The sequence below is a fragment of the Pleurodeles waltl genome, chromosome 9 (assembly GCF_031143425.1).
Source record: "Pleurodeles waltl isolate 20211129_DDA chromosome 9, aPleWal1.hap1.20221129, whole genome shotgun sequence".
NCBI classification, from domain to species: domain Eukaryota; kingdom Metazoa; phylum Chordata; class Amphibia; order Caudata; family Salamandridae; genus Pleurodeles; species Pleurodeles waltl.
Window position 1 is genome coordinate 97,209,027 of NC_090448.1, and position 15,201 is coordinate 97,224,227.

General features: G+C 43.2%; 1 protein-coding gene across 2 annotated transcripts in view; it reads left to right on the forward strand.

The window, feature by feature from the left end:
- Positions 1–15,201, forward strand: part of CRBN (cereblon) — a 117,933-nt gene that overhangs the window by 22,539 nt on the left and 80,193 nt on the right. For both annotated transcript variants that reach the window (XM_069206357.1, XM_069206358.1), the window contains exons 5-6: positions 1,695–1,845; positions 10,050–10,112. In XM_069206357.1, the coding sequence (XP_069062458.1) occupies positions 1,695–1,845; positions 10,050–10,112 (214 nt within the window). The remainder of the gene's footprint in view (positions 1–1,694; positions 1,846–10,049; positions 10,113–15,201) is intronic.

Below are 15,201 nucleotides of genomic sequence, written 5' to 3' on the forward strand. Positions count from 1 at the left end.
CTACTGTGTCTTATTTCCTTCTATGCAACTTCTAAAGTTTAGTACTGCATCGAAACTGGATGGTAGAACCCAATACAGTACTGGTTACTTTCTGGCAGTACCTCACCACTAACAAATGGTCTGTAGCGGGCTTTTTCAGGAAAATGGATTCGGGGCAGGCGAAGCTGGCAGAATTAATATACGGTGGAGGCGTTGTTCAGACTGTAGAGGTGACTGGTCTAGGCAGGCACATGGAAGAAAAAAAGCTACATGTTGGGCTGTTTTTTTTTTTTAAATATAGTAAAAACCGAGGTTTTTCCACTTCATTATTCATATTACTGTGTGAATTATAAGACACAGATGTTATTTTAAATTGGCTTTATTCCCTTTTTCCTGCTTTAGTTTTTCTTTCTACTTTCTTTCTGTATTTTGATATTCTTTAAGTATACTTTTTGATGTACTACAATCAAGTACATTATTTTGTTTTATTATTATTTCTCATGTCACATCACAAGACTCTGGGCTTCTGTATGATTGCCATTATAGTTATGTATTGTCTACATTATTGACTATTCTTAAAACTTATTAATTTTAAACACTAAAAAATAAAAATAGCTTTGCACACCTAAGAGAGACATAACAGTAGGTTGGTGGTCTCCCTTATCTGTAATAAATACCTTTAAAAGGGCGGGTGTGGGGAATTCAATCACAGTGGATGTGTTGTAGGGAATGCCCTATAGAGTTCATGCTGTCTTCCAATGCAAGCAACTCTTGATACCTCATTGTGTTGTTACAGGGGCCTCACACCTACTTAGAAGACTACATTTTGACTGTGCTGTAGATGTGACTGGTCCTGGGAGATGATAATTGTTAACTTCAAACACCCATGTCACGTAGACAGATTGGCTGGGTGGAAATGGGGTTTCTGGCAAATTTGGATCTGTCTCAGTATTGGCTGAGTACCATGAATTGCACCTGCATATATGCCAGGAGTCTAGGGTCTTCCAAGAAGTCTCATATTTCGTAGCATGTTTAATCAGTGCCTTCTAAACAGATCAATCCGATGGGAAAGTTTCATGTATAAAGTGTTCTATAAAAAATTAAAAAGAACTCGACCGTGTTACTACAGAGTTCATTCCAATAGAAGAAAAGCAGTTTTACTTTTTTCGACCTGAAACACTGTTCTCTATTGAAGGTATTTCATCTCTGAACATTCTAGTGTGGACTCCAAAGCGAGCTTGCTTGTTGAACAAACCTTAATAAAGAATTTATTAAATTGAATGGACATTTGTTTTATACTTTTCCTATATGCCATCCTCCAGTCTGACTTAGGGTGTGTGGTTGTTATTCTTTTTCAAAATTTGGAGATTCTGGGCAGCCCTCACGGCAGAGGTTTTTACCTGTGAGCCTAGTGTTCTATCACAGGTGTCATCCCATTATTCACAACTGATCTGCCATTCCACCCATACATTAGATACTTATATTAAAGAAGGGTATTTTGGGAGCTTTCTCTGTATCCAGTCTATAGTTTGCATATTTATGTAGTTCTCTTTGAGGTCCCTGCTCATAAAAATGTCAATATTATGAATACCTGTGTTTATTTTCTGTTAATATTTTTTCAAAAGTGTTTTAGGCATTGTCCTTACCTTCAGAATACACAAATCGATATAAATATAAAAAAGTGTTATTAGAGTAACATGATTTTATTTTTGCAGAATCCAACAAGCTAAGGTGCAGATTCTTCCTGAGCAAGTATTGCCTTCCACCATGGCTGGTGTGCAGCTGGATTCCCTCAATAGGTGTCACGTGTACCCATCGTCCAAACCTTCCCAGCACTTGCAAGGCTGGTGGCACAAATATCAGAAGGTAGGTGTTAAGCATGTCCATATTTCCTGCAAGCCCCTATATGTTTGAAGAATGGCAAGAGAAATACACCTGGCATTTTGTAATTAAAATTGTTGCAGCTTTCCAAAATCATATGTTGTTTGAGATGCCATTTTCTATAAATAACTTTACAATAGAAACAGTAATATAAAGGTATGGTTTAGTAAGGAACGTGGTTACCTATAATTATCATGTATGTTTATTGCTGGATAGAAGTGAAGGTGTACTCCAACTCCCCCCCTCCCCCAGCAGCAGGAGCTACAAACCTTTAAAAATAAAAGGATAATTAACAATGTTTATTATCCTTTTATTTCTAAAGGGGCGGGACCACGGGTGACTAGCAGTGAGGAGAGAGCACAGAGCACTCCCCTCAGTGCGCATGTATGTTTGGCCGGCCGCCTCGGGCCAGTCAAACACACATGCGCACAAGGGCTGTCTCCAACTGTGTTGCTGAGTTGTAGAGAAAACCAAAGCTGTCCAGCTTGGCCCACAAGCTCCCGAAAAAAAAGGTTTGTTTCAGTTTGAACTTACAAGTCAATAATGGAAATGATCTTGTCATGTATTCCGCTGATCCCAAATTGCAGACTACGTATGCGACCCTTACAGGAGCAACTGGATGCTCAGTAGCTTCAGATGCAGGGTTCCTTCGAAGACAAAATTCTCATCACACCGGCAATACGGGCTGCCAAGTCTTGGTGGGCGACACCGGCCAACTTGTCCAGCAGCCTCACATTTCTTCCTCAAGTAACTCGCTACATAGTGACAACGGATGCGTCCCTCGAGGGTTGGGGTGCCCACCTTCAAGATTTGCGAATAAGCGGGTGCTGGACTCGAAAGGACAAGCAACTCCACATAAACCAGCTAGAGCTCAAGGCAATAGATTTGGCTCTAAAAGCTTTTTTACCAAGACTTCAAAACCCAGATGTTTTGATCAGGACGGACAATACCATGAGCATGTTTTATCTAAACAAGCAGGGTGGCACAAAGTTTCTACAGCTCTCCCAACAAGCTCAGAACATCTGGAAATGGGCCATAAGGAACAACATCTCTGAGGGCGGAGCACGTGCCAGGACAGACCAACATCCTAGCAGACACTCCGAGCAGGTCGATTATCCAGTATCACGAGTGGGAACTAGACTAGGATGTTGTCGACCAACTCTTCCGGATATGGGGCAGACCAAATCTCGATCTGTTTGCCACATACGAGAACAATAAATGCCCCTATTACGCAAGGTGGCTTCCCCAAAAAGGGTCGTGGGGCAATGCGTTTTTGATGAGATGGTCAAGGGTCTATGCCTACGCTTTTCCTCCGATCCCACTTATTCTAAGGGTCATCAGCAAGATGAAGACAGAAGGATGTCGCCTTCTGCTAATAGCACCCAGGTGGCCCAGGCAGGTGTGGTTCACAGAACTCCTCATGTTCTCGGAACAGCCACATGTGCTACTCAGACGGACGCCAGCCCCTTTGACCATGCACCAGGGCCAGGTCAGGCATCCGGATCCGTCATCTCTACACTTGTCGTCCTGGCTCCTGAATTCAATGAATATGCCACTTTAGACATCTCATCAGAATGTAGGGCAATCCTAGCCAAGGCGGACACCACCAATAAGACTTATGGACTGAAATAGAAGCGTTTTTGTGTGTGGTGTGCTGCGGAAGGAATCCATCCTATCTCTTCGCTTCCGGAGCAGGTACTTCCGGATTTGTTACACCTGGCAAAATCTGGACTCTCGTATTCCTCCATCCGAGTGCACGTGGCAGCAATTTCAAGGTACCGTCGATCTCAAAACACTGCCTCATTATATTCTACTAGGATTGTGAAACTATTTCTTAGGGGTCTTTTTCTAGCTTTTCCACCAGTGTGTAAACCCCCACCATTATGGTCCCTAAACGTGGTGTTGGGACAACTCATGAAACCCCTTTTTGAGCCAATCCACAGGGCGGAACTGAAATTCATCTCTTGGAAACTGGCGTTGTTGCTGGCTCTAAATTTAGCCAAAAGTGTAAGTGACATACAGGCCTTCATCATCAAAGAGCCTTTTCTTCAATTCACTACTACTAGCGTAATTCTTAGGATGAATCCTAAATATATTCCGAAGGTACCCTCAAGTTTCCATTTCAGTGAACCTGTGATTTTGAAAACCTCTTTTTCCTAACCCACAGAAGGTAGCAGAAAAAACTTTGAACTTGTTGGATATTAAGAGGTGTTTGAAATTTTACCTTCAAAGAATACGGAACATCCGCAAGTCAGACCAGTTATTTGTGGCCTTTTGGGGATGTAAGGAAGGGCTCCCTGGTGTCTAAACAGACTATTGCCAAGTGGATCGGCCTGGCAATCCAGTTCTGTCATGCTCAAGCTGGTAAATCACTCCACAACAAGGTTAGAACCCACTCTACAAGGGCGGTAGCAACGTCAGCAGTGCTCTTCGCGGGAGTGCCCTTGCAGCACATTTGTAGAGCAGCCACATGGTCCAGCCAACATATTTTCACAAGACACTACTGTCTCAAAGAGACGAATAACATTGACACAGCGTTGGGGCAAGCAGTGCGGAGGCATCTATTCCGTTAAGGTGAGCCTCTCTGGTCATCCCACCTTCCACTAAAAGGGTATGTGAACTACGTTTCCTTAATCTGGTCAAGGTTAACTTTTCTGCTTATAATGATTATTGTGGCTATTATTATTGTAATTAGCTTGATATTTATTGAGATGTTTATGATTATTGTGCTTATTTTTATATTCCTGTGTAGATTGATATATTGCTATCTAATAGTATCTAGGAGTAGGATTACTCATTATTATTATTATTATTATTATTATTATAATACAGCTAGTACCTAGTTAGACAATATTACTGCTCGCTACTCTAATTCAAGCATGTGAATCTATGAAAGATCCAATACAGGAGAAGAAAATTAGTTACTTACCTGTAACTGTGGTTCTCCAGTATTGGTATCTTCCATAGATTCACATGTGACCCACCCTCCTCCCCTCAGAGGCTCCCCTTATAAATGAACTTTCTGCTTCACACTTGTACTAGAAAATCTGAGGGAAACAGCCTCTGTTGGGAGTGTTCTAGAGGGTGTTGACGCCTGATTGGCTGTAGCTCAAGTTTGGTTCTTTTTTTATAAAAGAACATGGATAGGCTATAACAGTGCCTAGTTGGACCATTAGGGCCTACTGTGTTACACTTACTGCTATATGTATTTGAAGTTACCGTAAAGCTCCCACCTCGACGACGGGGATGATTCAAGCATGTGAATCTATCAAAGATACCAATACAGGAGAACCACAGGTACAGGTAAGTAACTAATTTTCTTCCCTCAAACACCTATCGGAACAGAGTTTCTCTTCTCAAAGCTCTCTTTGTACCAGAGATCTGATCATATACCCGTTCTCTCTCGCCCTCTCCTGTTTCCAACTCCAATTTATTACATTTGTCATACACCTCCACATCTCCTGCACAGTCTCCTTCTTGAGTATCTCCAGGGGATGACATCCTAACTTTCCATGAGTTTGTTGAAAGCGGAGCAGCAAAACTAAACATACCTTTGGAGTTTCCCAACCAACGGCGTCTGTAAATTTCGAGACTTTACAATAAAGAGTCCCTTCTAAACCTTTCAGAGATAGCTGCATCACATTTGAAGTATCCAGTTAATGTGAAGGTGGTAATAGCAAGTTTTCAGATAAAATATCGTCCACCTCAATAAGAATGAAAAATGTCCTATTAATCATGAAGGAAACTTTCAATTCTTTTAAGTACACTGAGGCAAGGTTTATGCTCTACTTCTCTCTTTATTCACTTCCAGCAGACTTCAACATTAAACATATAAAACTAACTTTCCCATCAGCCAAAGTGAAAGAACTACAGCAGACTGTTAAAGAACATCAGTTTTGCGGTCAAATATGTGAACTTCCCCTGCGTATCCTCTTTCTTGAGTGTGACAGGAGTGTATCCCCTTCTTTCGCATCACTCTCCTTTGTTCCCATCTGAGCCTAAAAGGAAAGCCTAAAAAGAAAAGGAACTAAATTAAAACCGTAAACCGTGGTACCTCACCAAGCCCGCGCAGGTACTGAATCGTGCAAAAACCTTGTAAGAAAAAAACATCATGAGCTTTTCTGAATGTCCATGCATGGAGCTAGCATTGAACAGTACAACGATCAACTACCAAATATATTTTATCCAGAAAAGAGCCTCCAGTACTTTGACCTTATGATGTCCAGACCTGAAAAAGAAAGAAATTATCCTTTGTAATAAAAAAAACAATTGGATAGAGATAAAAAATGGAAAAAAGAGGGAAACTCTTGGAACCTTGGGTGGTAATACCCCTCGTCTCTGTATCCTTAATAGAATTGAAACTTTCCTTCATGGTTACTGGGAAATATTTCATTCTATGTCAGGACCGGAGGCGAGGATTATGCTTGTTCAAAGCTTTGTCCACCACCAAAGAAGCCATGTCAAGGATCGGCTTAAAATAAAACCTTTTGAACATGGAGTCCAAGCAAGCACTTAGAGAAAACGTCTTAGAAACCATTGCCCCCTCATCGAATGGGCACCAAACTGCTAGATGTCAGTGCCTGCCACTTGCATAACCCAATGGATCCATCTGGCAGTGGGAGGGGAGATGACTGCTTTGAAAGGTTTCCTGAGTGAGATTAAAAGTTGTCATTCGTCTGGTGGATGAAATTCTTCTGTCATGCTCATATGCCTTTAGGCATCTTACGACACACAGTTCGGGACTTTTGTCAAAGGCTGGATAGGGCACCACCCTAGAGTTCGACTTTTTGCGTCTTGAGATATGGAATGTGACTCCGTCAGGTGTGGAAAGGCTTCCTGTAAGATTCATGGTGCGAATGTCTGATACCCCACAACATGATTCTAGGCACAGTAGCATGGCCAATTTTTCAGAAAGCTCTTTATGTGACAAATACTTCTCACTTTGCCAAGAATGAAATGAATAAAAGACTTTGTTGATGTCCAAGTGGGTATAGTGTCGCCGTTCAGGAGGGAGTGCCGAATGTATCCCCCCTCATCAGTCTGCACACCAAAGGGTGTTCCCCCATCCGAGAGCCCTGTAGGGGGATATGCCCCACGTAGATGGCCGACTAATATGAATTCCCAGTCCTGTACACCAACCCCTGCGAATCCAGGTATGCCAAAACATTCACGATGGGAACCACATCGCACCCCGAGGGATCCTGGTTGTTTTGAAGACACCAGCTCACCCATTGAGACCATGCCGGCCTGTAGCGCTTGTTGGTGCCATTTGCCCAGGCTGCCCACAGCATTCTTCTTGCTTTGTCCGAAAGGCCTGAGACTCTCCATCGTTGCCTGAAATCTGTCAGGGCATCAGAGGCACTCACCGCCAAAGCACCAGAGGGTGAAGGTTGCCCAGCAGATCCCTAAGATCTGGAGTGTGGGGTAAAAGGATTGGAGAATCCCAGTAGAGTTCCAGAATAACTGGAAACCAGCTTGCAAACTCCAGTATGGAGTGATCAGGACTACCGTGGCTCCTGGTTGTCTCATTTGAGCAGACAGCCTCATGATCATTGCGAAGGGGGGAAAGGCGTATCCCTGTTCCTCGACCAGTCCTTCAGGAAAGCGTCCGTCACTGTCACCAGCGGATTAAGCCTCCAGCTGAAGTACCTGGAAATCTTGTGGTCCAACTTAGACTCAAAAATGTCTACTGAGAAAGGCCCCCAAAGGTGTTCCAGTCTCTTGAAAACCTGTGGGTTCAGTTGCCACCGGCTTGTGTTGGACCAGTCTCTTGAATACCGATCCGCCACAATGTTGAACACTCCAGGAAGGTATTCTGCAGTAAGTGATATACCTTTAGAAATACAAAATCCCAAAGATCCTTGGCAAGGTCTGCCAGGACATTCAACTTGGTGCCCCCTAGGTGGTTGATATATCTGACCACTGAGATGTTGTCCATCTTCAGAAGCACATTGCAGCAGACTCTGTCCTTTGTCCAGCACTTCATTGCAAAAGACCCTGCCAACAGCTCCAAATAGTTGATACGGAACCTCCATTCTTCTACGGACCATTTTCCGCAGCGTGCACCCCAACCAGATTTGCAGACGTCAGACTCAATCATGATGTCTGGATTTGAACCAAACACTGCTCTCCCGTTCTAAGCCTCCACATGCACCAGCCACCAATTCATCTCGTCTCTGACCTGTCCGTGAGGGGAACCTGTTCCGAGTACTGTGGTCCTTTGTGTAAGTGGGAGCCATTGAGGCATTTAAGGGCCCTGTAATGAAGGGGCCTGGGAAGATCGCCTGAATGGATAAGGAGAGTAGACCCACTACTCAGGCCACCTGCCTGAGAGAAGTTGACATCCTGGATGGCGTCTGCTTCAGCTCTTGGCAGATCTGTGCGATCTTGTGAGAGGGAAGACTCTGGTTCCTCTGCACTGAGTCCACAACAAACTTGAGGAAGATTGTCTGCCGGGACGGAGTCAGGAGGGATTTCCGTTCGTTGATGATGAAGCACAGACCCTTCAGTTTGTTTACTGTGGTTTGGAGTTGTTCCTACTGGTGATGTGGACATTATCCATTAGTAGTATGTCATCCAGGTAAACAATCAGACTGCAGCCTTGGGCTCTAAGGTGTTTCATCGCCGCTTTGGGGAACCTGGTAAAACACCAGGGGGGTGAACGATAGTCCAAACAGCAGGGTTGTGAATTTGCATATCTGGTCTCCCCCACCAGAATTCGAGAAATTTGCGGTGGAGAGGAAATATTGGTATCGTCAAGTTGGCATTCTGGAGGTCCACACGGACCATCAAATCGTTGGGGCGCAGTAAATCTTGCAAAAGACGGATTCCTTCCTTCTTGAAATGGTGATAAACTATTCAGCCATTGAACTCCTTGAAGTTGATGACCAGGCGTTGTCCCCCATCCCATTTCTCCCAAACTTGCCCAGTTCTTTAATAAAGGGCTCACCAAAAAAGACCCCCATGTGCTTCTGGCCCCCTGGCGGTGGCTGGCCTCACTGCGCTCATGCAGTTATGAAACTGAAGCCCCCTCGACAGGCGCTCTGAGTTGTGCTCCTGTGGCAGAGAGAAAACAGGTATATATGATATATCGCCCTGAAAAGTCACCAAACCTCTGCAAAAAAGGATTGCACAAATTACAAGAGAAGAAGAGAAGGGTACTCATCTGCTGGCAAACGGGAAAGAAAGAAGAGGATACGAGGGAGACGTTCACACATTTTACCACAAAACTGATGTTCATTGGCTGTTTGCTATAGTTCTTTCCCTTGGGCTGATGGGAAAGTTAGTTTTTATACGTTTAATGTTGAAGTCCGCCAGAAGTGAATAAAGTGAGAAAGTAGAGCATAATCCTCACCTCCGGTCCTAACCTAGAATTCCTTACAGTAGATCCTAAGCTGGACTCTGTCATTGTGACAGTGGTATTGCCAAAACTTGCATCCTCTCCAGAATAGATTGCTCCTCTCTCAGAGAGAGTTTGAGAGACTCCGCTTTATAAGCACAGGCACAGCTTCAACACATTTAAGAAACTCCTGTTCTACAGCATTGCTTAGATGGTACAACCGAGAGATCTGGGATGGTATGAAATCTTTTGTATCTGACATATGAAAACACAGTCAACAGGATTTCTTGGAGATACTGAAAGAAGGTTCCCTGGGCTCAAACCAGGTCATTAGTTCTGCTGTAGACTCCATAACATTCATCTCCAGGATAAGATCATCATCTTTGAAACCTGATGCCTCTTTCAAGAAAGCCAAACTACCCTTTACAGGAACAGCTCTGCTCGGATAACATACGAAGGAAGAGATGCTTCGTGTAGGAAGCTGGCTCTTTGTATAGTGGGTCAAAATGAGATACACTGCAAACCACATTTGGATGATAGAGGCAAAAATGATACCCTAAATGCTCTCCTTTGTTGTAGTGTGAGTGAGCTGGTTGGCTTATCAGAGGGTAGTGCTAAGCATTTATTTCACACACAAGGGCAGTAAGTGACACGCTCTCAATAAAGAAATCTGACACCAATTTATAAAAATAACAGACTTTTATATGAATGTAGATACCAATATCATCGAAAATGGGTAAGTAGTTTTCGAGCGATTCATTTTTATAGGTTTCAAAAGTTCATAGGTGCAATTTCTGGAGTGGTAATTTTATCCTACGTTGAAAAAAACCCTATCCTGTTTTATTTTCAGAGGAAGTTTCACTGTGCAAGTTTGACGTCCTGGCCTTCCTGGCTCTACTCCCTGTATGATGCTGTAAGTATACCTTATTTCTTTTGACTGTTCTGTTTGTAGGGATGACAGTAGTTCGACTTGATCACACAAGGAATGTCTTCGTGCAGTAGCTGTTCTATACTCATTTACTAGCTAGGAAAGTACACCTCGGTTGAGATTGGAATTGCACTGCATTAGGCTTCCATTTGCTGTCATCTATTCCTATAATAATAGCAGAAGTCCCCCATTGACCTAAAGACATTGGATTTTATTTTGCTCTAGTTTTGTATGACTCTGTTCGTGAACTCAGGGCAAAAAGACAGTTTGATATGTTGGTACTTTATTTCTGATCAGGGGATTTCCAAATGTCTGTAAATATTTATTGGACGCTAATTGTTTTGTATCTTGAACTGATTACAGGTTCGCATTCTTTGGATACTCATTAGCAACTCCTATCGAGCTTTTAGAATTGCGCTCAGTTTATTGACAGAGTACTATCAGATTTGGCAATGTTAGGTGAAACCCCAGAAAACTGCTTTTAGTTCATTCTTCAGTTATTTTATGTTCCTTAACCTATTGCCCGGAAATTGATTAATCATTTGAAAACTGAAGGAAAATTATCTTTCAGACATGTAGCTTCTCATTGTGTCTGTTTCCAGGATCATGGTTGAAGTTTGACCGTATGTGCTGCGTTTATTGATTGTTCGTCTTTCAGCACTATGTAAAGAGGTCTGTCAAGTATAGCTTTCTTGATAGAATTATGTAATCAAACAATTCATAAATAAAAAATACACATAATCTATACATACAGCAGCTTTGCCATTGACACAGTTCATCTGTGGGCAACAGCATCAGGCATGATAATATGTGCTCAGCCTTCTAAAAAGAAGTACATTTCAGTGCAAAGCTAGTGGGACAAAGTTTACTTTGCCAATTGTTTTTTGTTTCCACTCTTGAGATTTTTTAAAAGTAATTCTTGTTTTAAAACTAGGTTGTCAGTTACAGTAATATAAAGGTAATAGTACCTATCCTTTGTTCTGCTCAGAATCATATTTTTCTGGATTGATCATGAAAACTTAAAATGATTTCTCTTCTCTTCATTGTCTATCTGTATTCTCGCAAGCACACATAGTTTTCTACTAAATTGGTATGCACTGGTTAATTTTCTTTATTTACTTATATTTTTTTTGCAAGTATATGGCCACCATGATTAGGTGGCAGCATTTCTCTCTTAGGTTTGTGGCCTACATTTGCAGTAAAAAAGTAGAAAATCACCATTGTGTCACCTTGCCAAGGCCAGACATCTTGGATTTCCAGTTCTTGTTTTTAATTTGTATATGTTGAACTGTATTTAGGAGTGCTACATTTTATTTAGAAGCATCCGTGCATAATCCAGACGGTTGCATTAAAGTAGAGCCAGTATATATGTTTTTATCCTGTCACTCAAACCACTCCTTTTAGAATAAACTCCCAAGCACTTCCAAGTGTTGCTGATATAACTCGAAGCACAAGCAATAGGATAACGTTACATTTTTAACTGTTTTCTAGCTCCTAGTTTGAGGAAGCTATATTGGTTCTCTTTCTGAGAAGGTGCAAGAATGGGACCTTCCCAATAGAACTCATTCCCCCCACTTCACCGCCAGTGCGGTGAAGCCCACGCCAGCCCTATTATGATTTTCCCGCTCGGCAGGCGCCTGCCAGCCCAGCAGGAAACAGGGCCTTTACATTCCATTAGGAGCCGGCGCCAATGTGGCGGTGCGGCGGGTGCAGCAGCCCCCGTCGCGCATTTCACTGCCTGTAATTTGGGCAGTAAAATGCATGATGAGGCTGTGCATGGGGGACACAGAGTCCCAAAAGCATGGGCAGTGCAGGGGGCCCGAGTCACCCATTCTGCCATCCTTTCCCTGGCGGTGTAAACCGCCAAGAAAAGGCTGGCCGAATGGAATTCATAAGTCGTATTCAAGACCGCCAGGCTTGCCTGGTGGTGGCAGCCTGGCGGTGGCGGCATTTCCACTGTGGCGTCTCCGTCAGGGTCATAATACGGCGGCCGGACTACCACTACCGCGGCGGTCTGCCCGCCATCCGCCAGACTCATAATGAGGGCCTATATCTTTGTGTGCTATTTTACTTAATTGATAATTAGGTCCTTTTGCTTTACAAATTAAAGGATTGGCTGAGCATCCAAGTTATTTAGTGTTATCTACTGTGTCCTGCTGTTACCTAAGCACTTCCTCCTTCAGTAAGTCTTGACCGCTTTTCTTTCTGACCCTGTAAGAATTGGGTTCCAAGTGGGAGTGCTAGACTGTTTCTATTACAATGGCTTAATATTGCCGCCTTGAGACACCGGTGATAAATGACCTTACAAACACAGGATAAGGCACTGTAACCATGACTGCCCCAGGATCATAAGGCCACTGTGAGTGGGAGGGAAGGTTGGGTTCACACTGCTTTTCTTAATGAACTGGACATTTCACCTGTCTTTAATTTGTTGAAAAATAAATCTGTATTGTGTAGGGATTTGGGCTAATTAAGCTATTCCATAGAAATAACTAGACTGCTGCTATGTAGAATAATATTCTGTGGCTGATTGGACTGAGGATTGGGCTTCTGCTTGCACCTGCTGCTCAATTGGCCCGTTGCTACCAACCTGGATTTCCTGAGCTGCTGCTATGAGTGGAAATGTGCCTAAAGCATGGTCCGTAGAAATAGTGCCTTTATCTTGAATGAATCCGGGATTTACTTCCTGTGTCTTTGTAGTGGGCAAGGGATAACTTAAATACGAACAGTATCAAATCTCAGTGCTTTTTTGATGAAGGAACATATCACGGTGGTGACTGTGGCACACAACCGGTCGTCTCTTAAATATAGGAGCTGTCTCCAAAATTCCCCATAGCCAAGAATGTCAATTGAATTGAGCTTTTAAAATGTTACATAGGTTTATATAAAACTTAAAATGTCACTTTAGATACTAATATTACTTATAAATACTAATATGTCTAACCGATTCCTGTTAAAAAAGTAAAACAATCCATTGATGAAGTTTTTTTTCTCTCAAAATTATTTTACTTGTGCAAGGCAACTGTGTTCCCCTCCTAAAACGTAAGGATGTAAACTCTGGTGGGACTGTCGCAAACAGATGTCTGTGACCCCTGAGGCATGCATGCTCCCCAAGGAGTCGATTCCTCAACTGATCCCGATGCACCCAAAATTTCTAGGGCTTTCAGCTACATCACAATAAACCAATGCCTATAAGGAGACCATATTACAAATCTTTTGCACTCTTCTGTCTCCCCCTGGCACGCCATTAGGGCCAAATCATCCATGGAGGCCTCCTCTCCGGTTTCCACCAAGAAGTCCACCCTTGGCGCTGTCTGTGCCGCTTTGACATCGAAGCCAACTTGGAATCTGCACCAAAATCCCCACCAGTTCCTTTAATTTTGGTGCCATAGGAAAACCTCATCCCAGTAGTCCTATCCACCTCTGAATCAAATTGGTCTCAACAGAGGTCTAGTCCCGTAGCTGTACCGACCGAACCGGTTCCAGTCCAAATTGACTCAGACAGGAAAATGCCTTTACATACAAGTCACATCCCAGCGCTCCAACATCTTTTTGGTTCTGACTCTGATCATAGATGTAGGAAGCTGGCTCATTATATAATGGACCAAAAAGAGGTACACTGTGTAGAGAGTGCAAGCAAACCCCAGAGGAATTACAGAGGCACAAATGACACCCCAAATGCTCTTTTGTGGTAGTGTGGGTGAGCTGTGAGGAATATCAGAGGGTAGCGGTAAGCATCTATTTACACACTGAAAGGCAGCAAGCAAGACACACACTCAATAGGTGCCATAGGAAAACCTCATCCCAGTAGTCCTATCCACCTCTGAATCAAATTGGTCTCAACAGAGGTCTAGTCCCGTAGCTGTACCGACCGAACCGGTTCCAGTCCAAATTGACTCAGACAGGAAAATGCCTTTACATACAAGTCACATCCCAGCGCTCCAACATCTTTTTGGTTCTGACTCTGATCATAGATGTAGGAAGCTGGCTCATTAGATAATGGACCAAAAAGAGGTACACTGTGTAGAGAGTGCAAGCAAACCCCAGAGGAATTACAGAGGCACAAATGACACCCCAAATGCTCTTTTGTGGTAGTGTGGGTGAGCTGTGAGGAATATCAGAGGGTAGCGGTAAGCATCTATTTACACACTGAAAGGCAGCAAGCAAGACACACACTCAATAGGTGCCATAGGAAAACCTCATCCCAGTAGTCCTATCCACCTCTGAATCAAATTGGTCTCAACAGAGGTCTAGTCCCGTAGCTGTACCGACCGAACCGGTTCCAGTCCAAATTGACTCAGACAGGAAAATGCCTTTACATACAAGTCACATCCCAGCGCTCCAACATCTTTTTGGTTCTGACTCTGATCATAGATGTAGGAAGCTGGCTCATTATATAATGGACCAAAAAGAGGTACACTGTGTAGAGAGTCCAAGCAAACCCCAGAGGAATTACAGAGGCAGAAATGACACCCCAAATGCTCTTTTGTGGTAGTGTGGGTGAGCTGTGAGGAATATCACAGAGTAGTGGTAAGCATCTATTTACACACTCAAAGGCAGCAAGGAAGACACACACTCAATAAATAATGTGACACTAATTTATAAAAATAACACGTGTCATAAATTTTGAGACCAAGGTCATCGGAATTGGGTGAGTACTTTTCGCGTTTTTTTTTTTTTTTTTTTTTTTTTTTTTTTTTACAGTTTTCAAAAGTTGACACATTGCAATTTTGGGAGCGGTAATGTTATCCTGTGGGGGGGGACGGGGACCTATACTACATATGGATATTTAACAGCGACCCACTGGGCTCATCTTCTGAAGTTAAGGTAAGTATGGGGCAAGGTCTAAGGCAGCACCAACAGGTCACTTAAGGAGGCACTACGGCGTCCTGGTACAGTGGTGCTTTTCAGCGTCTGGTGCCCTAATATTGTCCTGCAGGAAAAGAAACATACTGTATTCGGGCACTCAGCAATGACCTATAGTACTGTTCTTCTGGAGTTAAGGTAAGTATGGGGCAAGCAGCACCAACAGGTCACTTTGGCAGTGTTGCACTGGGCCATTTTTGCAGGGTCA